This window comes from Vigna radiata, chromosome 4 (assembly GCF_000741045.1).
Source record: "Vigna radiata var. radiata cultivar VC1973A chromosome 4, Vradiata_ver6, whole genome shotgun sequence".
Lineage (NCBI taxonomy): Eukaryota > Viridiplantae > Streptophyta > Magnoliopsida > Fabales > Fabaceae > Vigna > Vigna radiata.
This window is the reverse complement of record NC_028354.1, coordinates 16420095-16442893: the sequence shown is the minus strand read 5'-3', so window position 1 is coordinate 16442893 and position 22799 is coordinate 16420095. Positions and strand designations below refer to the sequence as shown.

General features: G+C 29.4%; 2 protein-coding genes across 8 annotated transcripts; one reads left to right on the top strand and one right to left on the bottom strand.

Moving 5' to 3' along the window:
* Positions 1-8145: 8145 nt before the first annotated feature.
* Positions 8146-13779, top strand: LOC106759353 (ELMO domain-containing protein A). Of its 7 annotated transcripts, none has more exons than XM_022779963.1 (10): positions 8146-8730; positions 8841-8884; positions 9673-9767; positions 10331-10399; positions 10567-10682; positions 10780-10834; positions 11530-11650; positions 12268-12315; positions 12949-13043; positions 13173-13779. In XM_022779963.1, exons 2-10 carry the CDS (start codon positions 8857-8859, stop codon positions 13272-13274), a joined length of 729 nt encoding a protein of 242 aa, XP_022635684.1. In that variant the 5' UTR covers positions 8146-8730; positions 8841-8856; the 3' UTR covers positions 13275-13779. The 7 variants fall into 7 exon arrangements, with proteins under 7 accessions (XP_022635684.1, XP_022635683.1, XP_014497983.1 ...); XM_022779962.1 differs by having other exon boundaries at positions 9658-9767; XM_014642497.2 differs by having other exon boundaries at positions 8817-8884.
* Positions 13780-16090: 2311 nt separating this feature from the next.
* LOC106758730 (probable WRKY transcription factor 12) lies at positions 16091-21886 on the bottom strand. The gene is made up of 4 exons (XM_014641702.2): positions 21093-21886; positions 20907-20983; positions 20310-20471; positions 16091-16484 (listed from the first exon to the last, which is right to left on the bottom strand). Exons 1-4 carry the CDS (start codon positions 21327-21329, stop codon positions 16322-16324), a joined length of 639 nt encoding a protein of 212 aa, XP_014497188.1. The 5' UTR covers positions 21330-21886; the 3' UTR covers positions 16091-16321.
* Positions 21887-22799: the final 913 nt, after the last annotated feature.

Genomic DNA, 22799 nt, shown 5'->3' with positions numbered 1-22799 from the left:
ACTGTTCATTCTCACTTTATAACATGCTTTATAGTATTTAAGAACATGGCTACTCCGCGGAATTCCACTTTAAGCCCAAAAACAATTTACATTCTAAGCAAATTAAAACACAAAACTATAAAAAGATGTTTATATATGTTCATAATTAAGATCTAAAAACAATCACGATATAATTAATACTCACATCATTAATGACGTATTTAAACTTACAAAACTCCAATATAATAGAAAAAAAAACACCCATCATCACAAAACACTCACAATTACTGATTCAGACCATGAAAATGACCTTTACAACATTCACAAACATTTATGCAACAACACCATCTTATCATCATTGCTGAGCTAAAGAAAGAAACATGAAGGAAAAAGGGAAGAAATAAAAAAAAAAAAATCACAAAATAAAAAACCTGAAACCTAAGGCCATGCTTGAATGGATTTAGGGGAGAGTAATTGAGAAGATTTGAAGATAATTTTTTTTGTTGTTTATTTGAATAGATTTGAAGGTAAGTGAGAGTACATTTTGAAGTAAAATTTGTGAGAATTAATGTAGGATTTAATTTATATGACAGATTAAAAAATTTTACTTCCAAATCTACTTTCACTTATCTCCAAATCTATTCAAATAAATAACAAAAAAATTTATCATCAAATCCTCTCAATTACTCTCTCTCAAATCCACTCAAGTGAATAAGACCTAAAGTTTTAGGTCGAATTGTTAAGAATTTAACATCAAATTCAAACATTTATGGTAAATTATATGTTAATCCATCATAAATATTGAGTTTTACAGTAGACCGTTAACAATCCAAATTAAATAAGTTTCAATTATTCAAAAAATTATTATCCTATATTATTTTCGTATTCTTTGTATATTGAAAGACTGATTTTTACAGTGATTCCATATATTCCTCCAGGTGCCTTCACTTTTAATTAAAACAAAGTTGGCAGTAAGTTTAGAATATCCTACAGTTAAATTAGCTTGTTTTACAAAATTAATCTGTGATTAATTTTTCAAATTATTTGAAATGGTTTATTAACCAACAAAAGAAGTAAATAAATTTGACAACATTTTTCTGACAATATTTTAATATTATTTACGTGTTATTTTCTAATTGGTCAAAAATTACTCTACAATTAATAATATTAATCATGAACATTATCATGTACCAATCATATAATGACACATAAATTATGTAAAAATGTTGTCAAAAAAATGTTCTCAAACAATTATTATTTATAAATTTTAAAGATGTAATGAGGTGGATTTGACCTGTGTGTAGTACATAACTTCGTTGGTAGAGTGTTGTAGTTGAAGTGAGAGATCATTGAAAGCGACCAAAGTGTAGAACGTTTAATGGAAGTTATTAATTTATATGTTGTTATTTAAAGCTTCCTTTCGTATTCAAAATAATTAATATTTGACAACTCATAAAAGCTTGTGGTCACTGCCATGGTGGTGTGTGACATAATATATGTTATCAATTAGTCTTTTTCACGACCTAAAAAGTTGTCTTGTCGCCAACCAAAATAGATTATGTTAAAACCAACTTGCAATATCGAAAAATATGGGAAAATATAAACAACATTGTTTGGTAGGGGTTGGTATCCGATTAATAATCCACACCCTATGTGTATATATAGCATACAACTAACAAACAAAGGTATGCATTTTTTTTTTAGATGATGGCATTTACATATATGGTGTTTCTAAATAAAAGTTATAAATAATAAATGTTATAATAATAATAGGGTCTGAAATATCATGCTTTGTGAATAGTATCTGTATGAGTTTTTATTCTTTATGAACATAGGTTCTATAAGTGTGTTTTAATTTAGGATTTTCCAAGTAGAAATCAATTACCTTATCCCTCTATTAGTCGTCCCTAATTGAAGTTTATCAAGACAACATTACAGTCTGTTTTTTAAGCTGAGATAATCTCATTATCAGTCCTTGAATTCAAAATTTCCTTACATTTGTGACCATCAAGATTTGGATTCTTTATGTACTTTCTGAGATCATTGATAGGTCTAGCTCAATAAACAATTCCATGGTACTATTACAGTCAAGGTTATTTAATGTGTTAATGAAAATGGCTATACAAGCAGCCTATTGAAAATGATGAATACAGGAGAATTAAACATGAATGTCTAGATATTATTTAGATTCATCTCAATGTTACAAGATTAATACTTTAATTTTTTAAATTTGGAAATTAATAATAATAATAATTTTATACATATTTGTTTTCACAATTAATAAATTAGAAAATTAATAATAATAATAATAAATTTATATATATATATATATATAATATTAGTATAAAATAGATTTTTAAGTCTTCCAATTTAAGTTTGCTTTCACAACAGCAGACTTAATAAATATGCGTAAATATGCGATAGTATTTTTGTAAATAAAAGTTCATATGTATGTTAATTTGGTAACATACTTAAATTTTGATTTTAAATATGTTCAATTACAAATAGACTTAATTTTTGTATTGATTGAGTTTTTTTATCTTGAAATTAATCTTTTAAAAATTTTCAAATAAAAGAAGTTTTTAATTTTATTTGAATTAAACCTAAATCCGTGTTTACTCTAATTTTTCATCACAGAGTATAAAACACTTTTTCCTCTAGTTTCTCTTTCTCCACTTTTTCCCCTCCTGTGTTTCTTCTACACCTGTTCACACCCAACACCTTTATCTTCGTGTTAGATTTCTGTCTATACCTCTTAGAACACACATGTCATAGTTGCCACCTCCCGCACCATTGTCGCTGTCATCGTTCTTGTTACCTTTGCTACCTCTCACGTTATCTTTGCCGCTGTTACTAGTTAGATAAAAATGATGTTTTTAGAGTTCGTTTACTATAATTAACCATGTAATAGTTGAAAGTTTCATATTAATTATAAATAAAGTTAATTTATAATATATAAGTTGATACAAACATTATTTTACAAACTCATTTTATAAGGCTAAGTTAGGTTAAAGTTCACTTCTTAATATATATGGTATCAGAGTTTTTGATTAGAGTTTATCCTAATGATGTTTATTATTTGTTTAGTCTATGGTGTCATATGCTATTGAGAGATAGATTGTTTGTTGGGTTTATTAAGTCCTATCAAATCATCTATTAATGTTTAGTTTTTTGATATGTATATATCTCGACTAGGAAGTGTTGGAAGTTTCACATTAACTAAAGATAAAACCAATTCACAATATATAAATAAATGCAAACTTCACCTTACAAAATAATTTTATATAACTAAATCATACTTAAAATTCATTTCTTATGTTAAGAGATCCCATGCAACTACACACAAATATAAAACTTCATTTTTCAAACATTTTCTAATTATTTATGACGATAGAATTAAAATACCTTGTATACAAATAATGGTTTAAAGGAGCACCATAATAATATAGTAAACTTATAATAATAAAGTAGCACAAAATTACAAACATCATGAATTGGTAATCAGAATTTTTATCCTGCTATAACATAATTATAACATGGTTGTAATTATTTGATATATACATATATGAGCTGTCAAGAGAAAACAATTGATATATCTGATATACACCCCCACGCCTTAATTAGAAGCTAATCATATACATAGTAAATTAGCATTTGAAATGGATCATCATAATAATAACCATTCAGTTATAATCATAATTAACAAGTGAGCTTTTGGAAGATGGTAATGGTCCCATGACCTTTGATTCAACATTTCTTTTAATCATATAAAAGGGTAGGGTTTGTATTATATATATTTATTTTAAATGTAGTGGTGCCGGCCTATACACTTTAAGCCACACAAGAAAGAAGACATACGAGTATGCAAGAACAAGATCGATGTGCTCACCACTTACGACTTCAAGCATTGAAAAAAGCTAATACCTTTCAATTTTTTATTTGAGTGAAAAATGAATATTAATTAATAATTTTTTTTTATTTCACATATTTAAAGATAAAGCAAATAAGTAAATTTATACTTAGGTGAATGTAAATTTTAGGAGCTAGAAAAATTGATTTAGATTTAAAATTTACTTTTTAATATATATATATATATATATATATATATATATATATATATATATATATATATATATATATATATATATAGTATAATAAGAATCATCCGAAATCTATTATTAATTTTTGAATTTATAGTATCACTTAGTATTAAATTATCATTATATTTAATTTTTCATTTAAAATATGTTTTGGTGTAAGGGTGTATATTAAAAATTTCATATCCACTAAAACTAAAACAAATTTAATAATATATAAATAAATGTAAATTTCACAAAATCTATCTCTTAAATAATTATCCCAAATTTATTATATATTTCAAAAAAGAAAATTCAACTTTCTAACTTTGTTGGTGCAGGCCTATATTATACTTTAGCACAATAGCAATTATAATACGACATACGAGTATGGAGCAAGAAAAATGTGTTCACGTAGACTGCAATGCAAGCATCCAAAACAAAATCAGTAGCCTTCTCCTTTTGGTTGAGAAATCTAGACCACAATAATCCTTATTTCAATATATTTTGAAATAAAAAGCAAACCTCAGAATCGTCAAAATGATCACAACCTGCGAATCAATCGACTCATCACGGATTCGAATCAGATTAAATTTAGAATGACTAAACTATTAAGAATCTGTGATTCGGGTTGAAGAAATAAACTCTGAAAATGGGGTAAACATTTGAATACAAGAATGGAAACATATGATTTGGTATAATATCATTAATTAATATTCATAACTGAAGAGTCTTAAACGTGAAATAGTATATAAGATTTACTTACTTAAATATGGATTAATTAAACATAAACTTTTTGTTTAGGAAGATGATAACATGAAAGAAACAAGAAAAGATTGATAGAGCATGCATGCTGGTTAGTCTTGGAAAAGTGAAGCAAACAAAAAAAGTGAGTACTTGCGTGTTAAATTCGCCCGCACGTAAAGTGGCTACAACTTGGAAGATGCATGCGCGTGGACCAACCTCTTAAAAATATTAAAAACAGACAAATCATAAATTAATACATATGTGTTGTTAAAAAAAGTGTTGTTAAAATTATTTTTTCCTTTGCAGTAAAATTGTTTCACAAAACCTTCATCCACGTCAACAACGTTAATTTCTAAAGAATACCAACTTTATAACAACGATTACTGTCGAATCTAAAGGCACGTATATATGAAGAGAAGAAACTTTGTAATAAAGAAACAATAATTCCTCTAATATTCTCTTAAAGTCTACTTTTGCCGATACCTATCTATGGATTCTCAGAAATCTTTTTTGAAACGGACAATGATTTCTCCAAGTCTTTGTACTTAAAGTTCAATATCTCAAAAATGGAATCTAATCGAGTCAACCATTTCTGTCTAATTAATATACAAAAAGAGATTGTGTAAATTACTGGTTTTCATATTGCATGATAATGAAGAATCCTTAGGACGTGTGCATTGGTTTTTATTTGAGTTTAGCATGCAAAATTCATTATATATAACAGTGAATTAATACATATAGAACAATATACTTCTATAAATGATTCCTTGAGATCCCTTACTCAAAGCATTTAAAGATGTCTGTTCCACCTTCTATATTATATTATTTTCTCTCTTCTTTTTGTCTTAACCGTGTAAAAGGGTGTCAGTAAGATAAACTCACGCTCAAGTCAGTTACTTTGTATAATAATATTATAATAAAGATTAGTAATCAAAATTCATTATCTCATCTATGTTAAACATATATATAAAATGAGTTTACGAGCTTTTTCATTATTCCATTAATTGTTATATATATATATATATATATATATATATATATATATATATATATGTTGGTAGCGAAAGTTTTGAAGACACTTTTTCAAAGGAGCTTCCATCATGGCCGGGCCATGTTTGGCAACATCCCATGTGAATGTGACTTCTGTTTTCAAAAACTAGAAGAGCACTATGGTCGACCCCAGCTTTACACACACATGATGCTGTCTAATGTTCTCACCAAGTTTTAGCACATTCAAGAAAAAAGTAATTTCGGTAATATTATAAACTTTTTTAGCTTTTAAGCTTTTGAAATTGCTGTCGTGCAAATTTCAAATTTTCATCACTCATTTCATTATGCTTCGTGGAAACTTTGACCACATCATTTGTTTGGTTTCTAAAATGTTTAATGTTTTTTTTTTCTATAAAATTATCAGTGTATTATGTAAATATTATATACTCGGCACAGAAAATTACTTAAGCTCTTGTTTTAATTGAATTATACAATCATTCTCATATGAAAAAAAAATATTTTTAAGATATCTATAAGTATATTTATACGAATTTAAAAAATCTTTTGTTTTTTTTTAACTCATGAATGGCAGTAAATCCTATTCATTGGCCTTACTATCTATAAGAAATAATTGTGTTAGATTTATGATTTTTAACATTGAAAACATAAATTATTGAGGGACCGAATTCCCATTCGGCCTTAATTTTGTAAATATTCAATGTTAATCTTCCAAGATTATGTAACAACAGAACTTGTAAGAATTTTAAATTAAAATAATTGATGACTTGAACTCGGATCGTGTGACAACACTTTTAACATTGAATTTAGTATAACAACTACTTGGGTGTATTCAGCTTCTTAATCATACTAATTCGAATTATATATCCATATACTATATATTGATTATTTGTGTGAAAAATTATAAAAGGTAAAAGAACTGTTTTTATTTATTCAAAAGAAAAAGTTTTTTTAACAACTATTTTTTATAACGCATACATAATAGTTTATGATTGGTCAAATTTCAAATATATTTTCAAACATAAATTCAAACAGACCAATAAAATGATGACACATGTTATGTTATCAAAAAATTATTAAAAAAAATTGTCAAAATATTAGTGTTCTTATTTAAAACGTATATATTAAATGATTTTGACTGTTATCAATGCGGTAATACGGGCTTTTATATTATGATAATACAAGGTTTATAAATATTATTTATGTGAAAAATCTTTCAATTAAATAGCATACTTCAACACAAAATCATGTACCTAATAAATATATATATATATATATATATATATATATATATATATATATATATAAGTTTTTCCATACAATAAATACATATATAGATAGATTTTATGTTCCTGAAAGTTTTGTTGAAAGCAAAAACTGAATGATCTACCTAAGACTGTGTATGTTTTGTGTTCTTCTATTGGTTGAATGAATGAGAACAAGAGAGTATGCGTCCGAAAGACAGAAAATAACTATACAACGAAGTTACTTTTTCTCCCACATTATTAACAAATGAATAAAGTTCATTATGTTTATGTTTTCTTCCTGTCTATCAAAATTTGGAGGAAATATAATTCAATTCAAGAGAAAAAAAAAAGAAAAAGAAAAAGAGAATGATTCGTGTTAATGTTTCTCCTTTCATTATTTTAAAATTCTGAAACAGGGGAATTCATTAAACCTGGCGTACCCACGTGATTTTCTTTTAGAAGTAATAAAAAGTTTGGTTTGATAAATTGACGTGACCCAATGAGCTTTTTGTGATTAATGTACCCTCCAAACCAAACTAATTAGGACCAAAAGAAAACTTAATTAATTGGATTAGGTTCAGTTAGCTTATGCTTTATTTATATATTATTTGCTAACTTACGTTCAATTAGCTAGTTTGAAGCACAAACTGCCACTTGCATGCAAACCCAGTATTCTATTTTTTTTTTTTAAAAAAAACAATAGAAATTTAAATAATTTAATTAATCATTAATCCCTTTAACTCACTTCACGTGATGGTCATGGATGTGAGTGAGATCAGACTTTCAACTCGCAGTTTCATGTTAGAAATATATTATGAGTGTCTTTGAAATCGTATCTGTCACAAAAGTTGCAACGGATAAAATTACGTTTCAAACGCACTTCTTCTGCACCGTTATGCTTTCTAATATATTATATTTAACTAGTCTTAAATAATCATTAAACATAGCATTTTAAAGAGTATTTTCCTAATATTATTTACTTATTTTAGGTATAATACTTTATTTTTTTTAATAAAAACAGTACACGAAAATAATAAAATAAAATAAAATAAAAAGCGGCATATGTAAAAGAGAGAGTGCAACGCAGTTGTGTGTGGAGAGGGAGAAGAAGGAAGGAAGGGTTAAACGTGCGTTTTACAGAGAGAAGAGAAAACAAACAAAAACAACTGAACTGATTTTCTCTTCTCTTGTGTCTCAGTATCGTAACTCTATTCTCTTCTGGGCTCTCAGATCTTGCAGAAACCCCTTTCTCCATAGCCACAACTCTTCTATCTTCTCTTGAAGATTCTTTTCTTTTCTCTTTCTTTCACACTTTCCACTTTCCCTCACTTTCTTCTCTTTCCTTTTCCGTTTGTTTCCCGGGAAAATCCCCAGCTGCAACCACTGCTTCGATCTTCCGCGCGCCTTCCAATTGCTTATTGCTCTGTCCACGCTCCCGCATTTCAGCTCCCTGGAATTTCCACCCCGAACGGAATTCTGCACTGAGCAATTTTCCGGGAAAGTGGTGGTTTCCGGGAAACGGAGCGTTCTCGCGATGACTATACTGTTGCTGCAGTAACGGGGATAAGAAGAGTGGGAGGTGAGAGGAATGGACGATCGAGGCGGTTCCTTCGTAGCTGTGAGGAGGATTTCGCAGGGTCTTGATCGAGGCAACGCGTGCCATTCAACTTCTGGTAAACTTCTCTCGTGATTTTCGTAATTTTCAACGTTTGATTCCTTTTTTTTTTTATTTTATTACTCTGGCTCACTCTCGCAATAGTCTTTGAATCGAGATTGAACTCAGGTTTTTCACTTGCGTGATGTTTGCGGATATTCAAAATTGCATTGGTGGGTGAATTACTGAATTCGTAATTCCTGCAGCTACTACTACTGTTTAATTATTATTTTTTATTTATTTATTTTTATTGGTTTGAGACTGAGTTGAGCTTGATAGAGATCTCTTAGGAACTAGCTCAGTTTACTATGGAGGGTGTTACTGCTAGTTAATCTTAGCGTTAAAACCTGTTTACTGTGCTTAATTTATAGATTCTATCCGTGATGGGGTTATCTCGTAGATCTAGCATTCGTGAAATGCGTTATTGCTTGTTTATGTATACTGGAAAGTGCAGATACTGTTGTATCTCTTTTCATCTAGTGTGAAGCTGAGTTCAACTGTTTAGGTGCAGAAATAGCGGGGAATGCTGAATAAAGCAAGCTGGTGGGTGGCAATATGATTAAAACTATGCAAGTGGCTAGCATAATGATTAAAGCAAAGCCCACTCTTCGCTGTGGTTATATTTGGTTGCTTGGCTTTGTCCGTTTCCCTTGTCCTAAGCTTTGGCATTAATACGAGCTATAGAAAACAAAATATTTATAAAGTGATACGTTGGTTGGAAAAGTGACAGAACAGAGAAGAAATAAACTTTTTTTTTTTCTTTTTTGTGGTTAGAATAAGTTGTGTGGTTTTAGAAACTGGGCTGATTACAAATTGTGGTGTACTACAAAGGATAGTTAGTTACTCATAACACATGATTGATTTCTGTCAGTCAAATGGCTATAAATTTGCGACTCAAAAATTCGAAACTCAATCTACATTTATGGGCAGTTTTATTTTGTTACAGCTGAGTTTGTGACAGGATCAACAGCGTGGCTTGGCAGAGGTTTGTCCTGTGTCTGCGCACAGAGAAGAGAAAGTGATGCTCGACCCTCTTTTGATTTAACATCAGCCCAGGTAATGGTTTTTGTGACTTAGTAGCTGAAGCAGTAATTTAATACCGTTCAGTAATTATGTTAACTTTTCTCTTGGGCACTGCAATAAATAAATGGAATTTTATAATGTGACTTTGTTGATGAGATGCTTCATCATACTCGTGTTTTAATGGGATAAGCTTCTTCTAAACTACTTATAACAGCAAGCATAGCCTTTTCTTCATAGAAACATATTGAGCAAAAATTTGTATTGGAACATCTTCCATTTTACCAAATAACAAAAAATATAAAAAATTCAATGGTATTTTGGGTTGTGTTTTCTTTTTGTCGTGTTTCTGGAAAATTCACTCGTTTTGTAAACAAATGAATGAATTTATATATAATATATAGCTTGTTCTGAAATTGTAACAGCTAATTTGACACCCGTGTTTCACATTATTTGATTTTCTTTATTTTATAATGTTTGCTTGTGATTTATACCTTCTGAGATGAAAATAATATGTCACTCCATGCTTCTTTTTTTCTATTAAATATTGTTTATAATTATGGATGACAAATTCTCAGTGCTGTATCTTGAATTCTCAGGAGGAGTGCTTGCTGAGGTTACAGAGTCGAATTGACGTTCCATACGATAGTTCTATTCCTGAGCACCAGGTATCTCTTCTATTGATATTTTTCTTGTCACGGTGAGTGATGTGTTAATGACTATGTATGAAGTTCATCAAAGACTTTAAGCCACCTGCACATAACTTTATGTGCTTCTGATGCCTTACCATGTGTTCAATCTTTTATCTCTTAATATAATTTATGCTTTCTCTTAGGATGCTCTAAGAGCTTTATGGAGTGTTGCATTTCCTGAAGAAGAACTCCGTGGCCTGATCTCAGAGCAGTGGAAGGACATGGGCTGGCAAGGGAAGGATCCATCAACCGATTTTAGGTAGATATTATTCCTCTTGTTTTTATCTCAATGCCATAAACTGTCATCACTTTATCTACTTGTTGCTAATAGTTTCTGTTTGTATATATTTTGGTAGGGGCGGTGGTTTCATATCATTGGAGAATTTATTGTTTTTTGCTAGGAATTTCCCGGTATGATCCCTTTCTGTTCTTTTTTATAAGGTCTTTTATTTTTTTCTATTTTTTTACACACATTTTGGTATTGTAAAAAATATTTAAAGTCATATTTTGGCCTTAGTGATTTGTTCTTTTGCTTTATCTTTGACATATAAGTGTAACATTTATTGGTTTATTTGAATTATAAGTGAGAAGAGAATGGCATTGAAATTAATTGATTTTGTTTTTCTTTTGCAATGGTCTCTCTTTGTCAAAGTACACCAGCCTCTTTGTAAAATATAAAGCCACGGAACTTCACTGAATATTTTTTTTCGTTATTCACTGTTTGCTAGATGTTAAAAATCTGTACCCGTCACTTAATACATTTTTTGAATTGTGATATTATATACCTTAAACGCAGAGAATATTTGCAGATAATTTTCTAAAATACGGTATCCTCTTTTTTATGCACTAATCCCTGGCTTCTTTGCATATATTACTTTCTTGGTGTTGAATAAGCATAAAATACAAGTTTCATTTGTTATGAATGATTCCCAATTTTTGCTTTAGTATTATTTATCAGATTCTTTTATACTCTTATTCCCACTGGGTTTGTCCATGTTAATCTAGTCTTGGTGCACTCCTTCAAACACTTTCGCAGCAACCTTGAGGTTTAGCAATATTTGCTATTCATATAACTATCATAAAACTTGAACACTTTTTTTTTGTAGAAATCCTTTCAAGATCTTTTACGGAAGCAGGAAGGAGATCGATCGGTGTGGGAATACCCATTTGCTGTTGCTGGTGTTAACATCACATTCATGCTTATTCAGATGCTTGATCTTGAAGCAGGTTGTTTTACTCTCCTTTTACTGTAGTTTACTAGTCTCAGCATACTTCATGTATAAAAGGATGAAAAAGGGATGCCTATACGTATAGTGGGCATTTTAGTTTCGCATTCTAGTCTTGTGTTTTATTCTCTGAATGTTATGCTGTTATAAATTGCTTGGGATATTTTACCAATTATTCTTGCATACTTCAGTATGACTAGTTTCCACTGTAGTTATGCGGGATTAGATTCGATGTGTCCTTGGGCCTTTCTCCTTATCCCGGGAGCATAATGCTTTTACTTTATTTGAAAGAATGGAAGAAGTTGGTAAATGACAGGCCAGCCTTTATACATCCACTCTTTACTTTAAAACATTTTCATTCAGTTTTTTGCATGGTATTTAAATTGTTCTTAAAGTTAAAAGGTATATGTCCATGTCCTTGGATTTAAATAAATTGTTTTGGACATGCGAATATGGATTTTTATCGATTATAATATTTTAATTGTATTTTCTGATGCGGGATATCATGAAACTGCATGTTTTTTAATGCAGACTGTTGCATATGTTTTTCACAAGTAATTAATTAAGTTTGATTATTAGGTTTTCTGTTACTAATGTAATTTTTGTTTTACTTGACAGTCAAACCTCGGACCCTGGTAGGAGCAACTTTCCTAAAATTTATTGCAGGTAATCTTTATTTTTGCTCTCGTTAATCTGTAAATTTTACTTGTAATTTTTTTTTTTTCAGTTTACATCGGAAGCAGGAAGGTGGGAGCTTAAGAATAATAAAATGCTAAATGTTACAAAAGTATTTGGGCCTGTTTCGAAGAACTTCTTCACAAACTCCCAGAAAAGAAAAAGGAAAATTGAAATCATTTCCTTCTTATGCTTAGCTATTTTATAGAAACTTTCTCATGACTACTTTAAATTTTTATTTTAACTTATGAGTAACTTAAAACTTACGGAGCAGTTAATTCGTTTTTCTCATGCTTCAAGTTTAAATTTTTGTTTTTCTTTCTTAGAAGGGTTTATGGAAAAGCTCATCCAAACAAAATCTTGATACATTTGTTTTGATTTATGAAGGCTTTTTTTAAGGAACGTTTTTCTTCCACTACCTCTCACTTTTCTTTTCTAACTTTTTTCTCCCACACAAATGGTGCTTCATAATTTGTGATAGGTTCATGAAAAATCTTTCCTGCAAAATGGCATTGCTTGGAAAATAAACTTGTGTTTTTAGTTTTGACTTGTTAGTGGTGGTCTTCTTTTTATGTTAGTTTCGTTCTTAAAGTTAGTAAATTAATTTTTATGCTTGTTTAACAGAAAATGAATCAGCTTTTGATCTTCTCTATTGCATTACATTCAAGATGATGGACCAACAATGGCTTTCTATGCGTGCGTCATACATGGATTTTAATGTATGTATTCCTGATCATGATATTATTCTTCATAGATAAGGAAATATATGGCACTAGCAAATTTAACTGAAGTATGTATGTTTGTTTGGGTTGTAAGTGATTATGAACATGTTACTTGTGTTATAACAGACAGTAATGAAATCTACACGACGTCAGCTGGAGAAAGAGCTTTTGCTTGATGACATAATGCGGCTCGAAGATATTCCTTCATACAAACTTCTCACACGATAGTTATCAGTGCTTACTTGGAGTCTACTAGTTTTAGCCAGAAGGTTGTACTTGATGTGATGCTACTCTTATAATTTTCATTCCTTCCAATTCGGCATTTAACCTTCTAACATCTGAGCAAGACTGAGGCGAGCCTAAGTATGATATCATCAAGGTTCTAGAGGCGGCAGTTAAGATTTTAATCTAGTGGGAGGAAGATATTGTGGGTGGGACAAACAAACTGTAAGAAGAGTCTGAAATGTAGGTTTGCTTGGTACAAAAAAGATTAGATTGTAATGAATTGTGGTTTGCCTATATATTTCATCAGTGTCCATTAATTGGAAAATATAGTTTGCAGTATTGTAATTCAGGCAGGAGTACCCGGTAGATAGATTCTGCCTGGGCAATGTTTGTTGAGCAATTAATATACTGCATATTGTTGTCTGAGTTGATTGGCCAAAAGTACCCAGTTTCTATTGTGTGCATATTTTTTTAATTTTAGTATGGGAAGTGGTTTTTCATGGTCTTATTCTGGTTGGTGATCTGTCGAAAGAATCAACTGATGGTAAGATCTGGTTTGCAAAATGAAGAAAATTAATTATAAAATGAGGCTGAAATCATCCATGCGTTGTTCTGTACTGTTTGTCCACGCTCTTTAATTACTATGCAACAATTTTCTAGATGTGCAATTTACACTGAACTTATTGGGACTTACAAAAGAATATCTAACGGTTGACAACGTTAGGTATGTGATTTGAAAAAGTAAATTTTATTACATAATTACAACTATTTTTATCTATTCTCCTGTAAAAATTTGGAGGGGATAAAGTAGGAAGATTCACTGTGAATGAGATATATGAGTTGTCCGTACAAGATAGTATGACAATGACACCATTGATCCAAAACTTCAACATTTTGCATTATTGGATTTTTTTTCTTATTTGATACTCGACCTTTAATTTATATTTAGATTCTCAAGGGTTTGTTTTCATCAAGTTAATTGAGTTTCACAATGTTCTTTTACCATAATAATACATTATTTGATTTATCTAAACACTAATCATTTGATCTTATTTTTTGTTGAGTTTTTAGCATAATGGGATACTCAACCACACAGATAATTGATTGTAATACTACTCTTTGTATCTTTATAGAAATTTCTAACAAATTTTTAAGTGTAAATTTAGTTTTTACCAAAACACTTCTTAATAAGATGAGAATGAAAGATATTCATATAAGATAGCACTATTTTCAACTTAAAATAACAAATATTAAGATTTTAAGTTAAAGGTGATATCATAATTTTTTTAAATATATAATTTATATCTCATTATTATTATATCTTCTCGTTTTCTCTCTCATAGTTAAAATTTTAAAACAATAGCTTTTCATGCTATTCTGAAGAATTTTTCATTTTCGAGCTGATTAGTACTCATATAAATTTTATTTTTGAATTATGTTATTTTGTTTTCTTCAATTTGACTTGTTTGTCTTCAAATATAAAATTAAATAATTTTATAATTAATAATTTTATAATTTTATTATTTTATTCTAAAAATTATTTCCATGAATCTTTATATTCAGTCTCATTTATAGCAATTGTTACATTAAAGTATATTGCAACAACATAACGTATTAAACAAGATGACAAGACAAGATAATATCTATATCTATATTATCCCGTTAACAAAAAAAAAAAATTAATAGTAGAAACTCAATTAAAAAATATAATTTTTTTAACATTTAATAAACCATAACAATTTAATAGAAATTCAATTAAAAATATCTATATTTTTATCATCAATACAAATGTAATTCTTTGTATTTATTATTTATTTGAAAATGGTGATTGAGAACATTTTCACTAGACATTGATTTGAATTTGATAATAAAATAATTTTCGGTATTGAGTACTAAAAATACTTTATTCAAATTAGAAAATCCAAATTTAATGAATTTAAATTAATTTATCCATATAAATATTTCTTAGAAATGAAACAATTTAAAATACATTAATTCAAATTTAACATATTGAAATATCCTGAAAACTGGAAAATTCCTATCCGCAGAGCATTGACGGTTATGATCTTGGTTGTACCAAAACATGAGTTGTGCAATAGGGCTTCATGCATAGAACACCCCATCATAGTGAATATGCACTTTCTCATTCATAAATTTTGCTGCTAAAACCACTTCTTTCAATTAATCTCTCCTCATATATACAACCATACTATATTTGACTTTGCTGGAGTGTGAATAAAACAACATACAACATAAATAAGAACATAAATTGTGGTTGAAAGACATGTCAATAAAACAACAAACTGATAAATAAGAACATCAAACTGATAAAGTTCTGTTCGCTGAACAAATTGAAGCATGAGACCAACTCAGACACTTCAGCCACCAAAATTTAAGGTATGTAGACATTGGATGTATTGAAGAGGATGTTCACTCAAAAGATACAAATACTAATAAGATTCAAGTTCATCCATATAAAGAATTGTCATCACTCTTTACTCAAAACTTTAAACAATAAATTAACGAGTCTTTCACCTTTTATATAATATTTTATTTTTTTATTTTTATCAAATGCGGGACTTCAACTCATGGAATCCTCGTATGTTATTCTGTTATGTTTTTTATTCGTTAGTGTAAATTATTTTTTCACCATGAATTGTCATCCTTCAAATGATAACAGTTAGTGTACCTGTACTGCAAAAATCAAGATATCTTATACACAGAGAAAGTTCATGACATCCCTACACCTATATTCTGGTATCTAATAAAGAGTAATAATAAAAAAAATCTATTTATATATTGACAAAAAATGTTCCGTAAATATGAACCAAACAATATTTTTTATGGGGGTAATGGTTCCCTCCAAACAGGAAAAATATGGAAAAAAGAAGTGTAAGGAAAGTTGTAATAAGTATACATATACAGAGATTTCAACTTTGAAGAACGTTGAACTCTGTGACAAGTACATGACAACATATGTATCAATCAAAGTGGCTTAATTAAGTTGATAAGTACACGTAGATGATTATAACCTAACGACCAACATTGACCTAGAAAGAGGTAAAGCATTCATGCTCCGATGAATTTGAGTCCTCGCAAGGAGAGTGATTGTGTCTTCCTTCATAGGTTGTTATCACCATACGACAATCCTCTGAGAGTCGTTCAACTCTCTTCTTCACCCTGCAGTTGTTGTGGGTGCAACGGTAATAACTTCTGCAACATCCAAAACAATGTTGAAACAAATACCTCACAAACTCCAAACATATATTGATTTTTTTTTCTGTTATGTTTTTGTGCCAATTAATCCTTAAATTGTCATCATACTCGTTCAATGAAAGACTGTAAATTCTTGACGTCCATGATAGAAACTGCTTACAATAGTTGTAACTGGTCTGTGTTCATTTCAAGGTTATTGTTAGCAGAGAACTATATATATAATAAAGGATACAAATTTGGATGAAATTTGTAAGAGTACTTTTGGTTTTGGTGCTATTTTTCAACTCTTGATGTTTTGTTTGTACAAGTTAGGTTAACTTTTAGTATAAACCTCTACTAAGATCATACTGATCAATTCTGATTTTAATAATACAACAACCAAAAAAACTAATCATATAAGTTTTTTTCTAACAATAAAACCAGTCTCTTACCTCTGCCCACTAGGGTTTGCTTAGAAGTAGAGTTTGATTATATGCTTTTCGAAGAACATACCTTTGATATAAGTTCAAAACAACATTGTATAAACTATATATATGTCTTCACTGCTGAAATTTGATATATATATTCTATGATTGGTTAGTGTTATATGTTGTGCTTCCTTTAAAACTTGGCAATCATTATTTTTTACATGGATGGTGTCTTGGTTTGCCATTACACAGTTACTTAACAATGAAATTGCTTTAAGACGTTGACATTAATTAGAGTTGTGATTTTTATGAAACACCAAATTTTTGTCATTAATTATAATACATCTTAGACATATTCTTCTAACCCTTTATCAGATTCATTCATGAATCATGTCGTTTTTCAAAACTTTTATATAAAGTATAGGTATAAAGACAAGGTTATTGTGTGCTTAATATTATAGTTAAATATACTATGCATGTGAGAAAAGAAATTATTGGAAAATTAACAGATTTATCGTACGCATTAATATGTTATTGATAGTATAAAAAGTGCATATTAATATTAACATATATATTGATCGTTCTTAATGCCTATTTTTTTCTTATTCCCTAACAAATATTTTTCATGATATAAATAATCTTTTGAATAGATAGGAAAGAAAATAAATAAATTTATATTAAATGTGTTTCAAAGATACAAAAATTAAATGTTTTTATAATTAGTTAAAGTATTTAGTTTTTTGAAAAATTAAACTCTCAATGATACATTTGAATCCTACCAATAAGAATCAGGCATTTAAACCACACCAAGAGAAATTTTTAACCTCAATAGGGTATATCAAATGCAACATTCTTCTTATTGTTTAAGGAATCCTATTTAATTTTCTTTTATACAAATATGGTTAGGTGGCCTGTCAATATCTATTATAGAGCTTTCAAAAAAGCAAGTATTTAATTAAATTGGAAAACAAGTATAATAGTTATGTATTTTAAAAAATTGAAGTCTTTATAAAAGAACTAGTTGATTGGCCTTACGATAATATTACATAAGATAATAAATTTAAGAAACATGTAAATGGATTTAATGAAAATACATTAATATATATAAGTAACTTCACATATCATTTTCCTATGTTATATAGCTAATTATAGGTTGCTTATGGTTAAAAATATTAATTCTTGTAAAATCTATTCTAAAAGTCTTTAATAATACGTTACATAATTGATCATAGAAAACATAATGCTGAAAATGTATAAACTTTAAATTTTATATAATTTAAAATTAGAAAAATTTAAGTTTCTTGACATATCATTCATGTTTCTACCCTATCTACAAGGGAGAAATATGGGTGGCAGATATTTATGTAATTTATTAATGCTAATAAAAGATATGAAGTAAGATATGGTATGATTATTTAGTTTTTTAGATGTACTTCTTAGATATTTATGTTCAAAAACATGTCATTAAACATGCGTATAATTCCTCTATTTTATTTTATTTTAAAAATGGTTACCATAAAGGTTGGTACTGCATCACTTTATGATGTTAATAATTGTTTTTTAAACAATATATATTACTGTCATGTCCCATCATCCTATTATAAAACCTATTTCTGCTAATTCCAGTTCCATGAACCTTCATTCCTGAAGTCATTTCAGCTCTTTCCACTCTCCTAATTGCACTTCTAAGTACATATCTTTAAGTGCAATCTTGTGACGATGATATATGTGTATGATATCTTGCTTTTTAGTTTAAGGATATTGGATTTACATAGATGAAACTTTGACCATTTCCATTCACAAGTACCTTTTCAGTAAAAATATTCTCACTCTTTCTTCCCATGCACGCAATACACACAAAAAAAAGTTTCCTTTTGAGTCAAATTACTAGTTATTACAAATATGTAAGGCAATGACAGTGTTTGAAAACAGAAAACTTACTGTTACACGACTCAATCTGTTTGAACACTAGCTTGTTAATCAAACTAATAACATAGATTAATAAAGCTTGTTTAATTAATGCATGCACGATCGATTTGCTTATCATCAGATCCTGTGGCATGTCTCCAATGTTGTCAACATTTTAGAAAGATCCCATTATATATGTTTCAACTGGTCCAGTTACACTATAACTGGTTCATGCACAACTAACTCATTCAACTCTTAGCTTTTTATCTGTTGTAGCTTTGAGACACATGCCAATAACTATTTTCCCCCTTTTCTCATTCAAGATCAGATTTATGTAAAACCTTTCATCATAATGTACCTCAAAAATAGACTTAGTGTGCTTTATCAAATTTTGTATGGTGTTATATATTACTCCATTTAAACGAAAAGCTCCATGTGTAGAACCGATAAATAAGTTAAATTAAAGCAATAGTATAAAATTAAAGTAATGTGCTCCATGCATGGGTAATTAAGGTTTATTTAGATAGATGAAAATAAATACAATGAAAATGGTAACAGTTTTTATGGGATTTTAACATAAGCATGAACTGGATTTGGAAAACTTATATTGATTGAGTTAGAAGGAAAAAGTTTAAGTTCAACTACAGCTTTTACAGAGATGGATGAATATGTAGAGAACTTTTGTCATAGAAATACCACGACAAGATGGATGGTTTTGAAATAGAGTACGAAAGAGGGGACCCTATAGTGCATCTTACTGTCAAAACACTAATAATAGCCCACCAAATATTACAAGTGATTATACAAATATACCTATTTTCTCCCTTCCCTTTCGATTAGCCTGGGCTCAGTTAATATGCATCAACAATGTATTATTCTCTTCTGCATTTTATGTGGTATATATATATATTGAAAGAAATGATAATGAATGATTCCTTCTATATATATAGAGGTGGTAGATTCCCTCTATTTCTTTTGTCATCAGACTTTGTAGCATCCATTTGTTTCTCAGAAACAAAAGTCTAAGATGAATGATGCCGATAAATGTTGTAACTTGTGATCAGGATTTGATTAAATTATTCACCACCGACACACTTTTCCCAGAAAAAGACATTTTACCTTCATTCCCCCGGGTATAATGCCTCTGATATTGCCACTGTACTCAACCACAAACACCTCTGTTCATAGACACTTTCACACACCAAAAGTATATATCATATATACTTTATATTTATCTTTTTTTCAATATCTTGTAATTATTATATTCAATGAATGTCCTCTGATTGGGTGGTTGAGAAGAATTCTTCAGTTCAAATCCTAGTTATTATGGCTTCCTTTTATCCAAACCAACTGCTGCTTTAAATTCAGTTTTGCAAACGTATATCAATGAATCATTTTATAGTTAGAATATAACTCATTAATGTCATTAAAATTGAAGAAAAAACATGGCTTGAGCAAATATATATAACTTAAATGCATATATGATTAATGAAGATTTGAATATTACCTCGGATGAAGGCTATTCTTGACAACTTTCTGGCCATACTTCCTCCATTTGTAACCATCATCAAGCACATCTACATCGCTTCTTGTTTGAAAACAAAACCTTGGTTCTCTTAGCTTCCTCCTTATTTTCACCTTGTTCTTCTCCGAAGCTGCGCTCCTCCACCTACCACAACAATATATAACGTAATTAACTTCAGTCGAAATATTCTTTATACCCGAATTGAAAGAAAATGGGCAAGTGATCTGTCTGAGAGAACATGTGAAGTCAAGGATTCAGAAGGGTTGTGATTCATTTGAGTTCTTGATGTCGAAGAAAACTGTAGAGATAAATATATAATGTGATCGCATAAATGAAAACTCGTGGATAAATGCGGCAGTACACAGTCCCAAACTGTTTGCAAAATAGTATCATAAAAACTCAAAAAATCTCGATGTTGCAAAAAAAAAAAAAAAATTGGAAAACCTTGAATCCAGACAAAGAATATATCTCTTTAACTGGATATATAAATAAATATCTACGTGCATGCACAAAGACAGAGAGAGAGAGAGAGAGAGAGAGAGGAAAGAGGGACATAAAAATATAGAAATAGTTATATACCAAGAGTTGTTGTTGCCTTCAGTAGCGTTTCCAGTGCAGTTTTCTTCATCGACAGGCTTTGGATCCAGAGTTTGGACCTGAAACAATAGCATAAGCGAAAATCCTTCTTAAAATAATAGGCTAAGATGGAGTTTATTGAGTATTAATTGAAATTAAGGAAATGAATTTTGGAAAATGAATAAGGACCTGGTCGTTATTCCAAGTTTTGGTGTGATTCATGAATCCGATGGTTGGAGCAGTTGTAGTGGCAGAAGTAACAACTACATGGGAGTTTAAGGATTGAGATTGTGAAGAGGGTGACAAGAAACCAAGGAGCTGGTTTTCTTCATAGTGAACAAAACCCAATTCGTGTATGGGTTGTGGGGTGTTGGAGAAGGAAACTTGAAGGTCATAATTGGTAGCAGCAGCTCTCTCTCCTTCCATATCCCACTTTTGGAATGCTTCCAATTTGAACTGGTGTTTTGATTCGTCTGCTTCCTAGCTATATACCTAACTATACCTCTTCTTCTCCCATAATACCTCAAATCTTATGCCCAGTGATTGGAAAGAACATAGAAATTAAGGGTTTTGTACTTGGTCAACTGCTACTATGGAAATTATTATTCCTTTCCTTTTCTTTAAGCTAGTCTATTCTATTCTACTCTTGTACACACACACACTCTCTATTAGAATACACGTGCATTGTCCCACAATGTTTTTCAAGCGACTCTCTCTCAATTATCGAGTTACCACTGTCCTGTCTTATTTAATCGCCTCAACTTGTGTCTATATATATCTCATATTTTAAGGAATTAAAAAACAAACAAAACAAAACCCTTGTTATTTTTTCTTTTTTGCATCACTTTAAAGATACTTGTCTGGGTTCATTCTTCATAGAGAATGTATTGTATACAAACGTATTTATCAAATTAAAGTGTTATTTCAATATAGTTCATCTTTCTACTTCTCTATAGCTCATCTGTACATTACCAAAAAAATTATCTCACTATTTTTTTAAGACATCCTTCCTGACACTCATTATATTCTTATCAATGACACTCGATTCAATTATATATATATAAAAAAGAAAAGTGCACAACCTAAACTCAAAGTCTAAACATTATTTATATATATAAAAAAAACAGCTTAAATTTATTTTCCTAGCTAATAAAAGAAAATTTTCAATTAAATATTGAATGATTCAGAATAAATTATATTAATTTGTATGTAGAAGAAATTATTTGAGCAAATTGCTAATGAGGTTTTTTTTTTTTTTTCTTTTTCCTAACAAAATGTAGAAGAAAAAACTGACCAACATTGTTGAATGCTCCTCATATTCTCTCTTTTCGGTAAATCTTATCATTCTGAAAGATTAAATTTATCAAATGTCAATTGGGTCGGCAACATCTCTCCATCTAAGCTTTCAATTACATGATTGACACAATAGGCAACCACGAATTACCCTTACAAATTATATTAAAAGAAATTGTTATAATATTCTAATAGATCGCTATAGAACGCGACGTCTTATTTTGTTGAATAAAAAATAAAATTGATCACAAAAATAAAGTAGAAAAAAAGAAATCCTTCAATCAAAATATTTTTTGTTGAGTGGTTTATTTTTTTTTATATTTTTAATAAAATATATGAGGTTTATTGTGAATAATTCGGTACTAGGTGTGACTTAATCTTATTAAACAAATTACAAGATAATGTATTATAAACTAGTTTTATCTATTATTAATGTGAGATTTTCAATCATTAGTATCTGTTTAAGTTAAACTTATCCAAAATAGTTTATCTAATAAGGAATTGTCATTTTTCTATGTTAGGAGAAAGCTAGGTGGTCAGGGATTGATTTTTGTTTGGGGTGAATGTTACATGAACTCTAAGTTTAGTGTCACTCTCTTGATG

Bases quoted from the DNA above. Each gene is read 5' to 3' on its own strand.
- LOC106758730 (XM_014641702.2), bottom strand. From the start codon at position 21,329: ATGGAAGGAGAGAGAGCTGCTGCTACCAATTATGACCTTCAAGTTTCC. The intron at 20,984-21,092 runs GTCCTTATTCAT...CTATTGTTTCAG, and splicing joins AAACTTGGAATAACGACCAG to GTCCAAACTCTGGATCCAAA. The intron at 20,472-20,906 runs GTATATAACTAT...TTGTTGTGGTAG, and splicing joins GAAGGCAACAACAACTCTTG to GTGGAGGAGCGCAGCTTCGG.
- LOC106759353 (XM_014642494.2), top strand. From the start codon at position 8,646: ATGGACGATCGAGGCGGTTCCTTCGTAGCTGTGAGGAGGATTTCGCAG. The intron at 10,683-10,779 runs GTAGATATTATT...ATATTTTGGTAG, and splicing joins GATCCATCAACCGATTTTAG to GGGCGGTGGTTTCATATCAT. The intron at 13,044-13,172 runs GTATGTATTCCT...GTGTTATAACAG, and splicing joins CGTCATACATGGATTTTAAT to ACAGTAATGAAATCTACACG.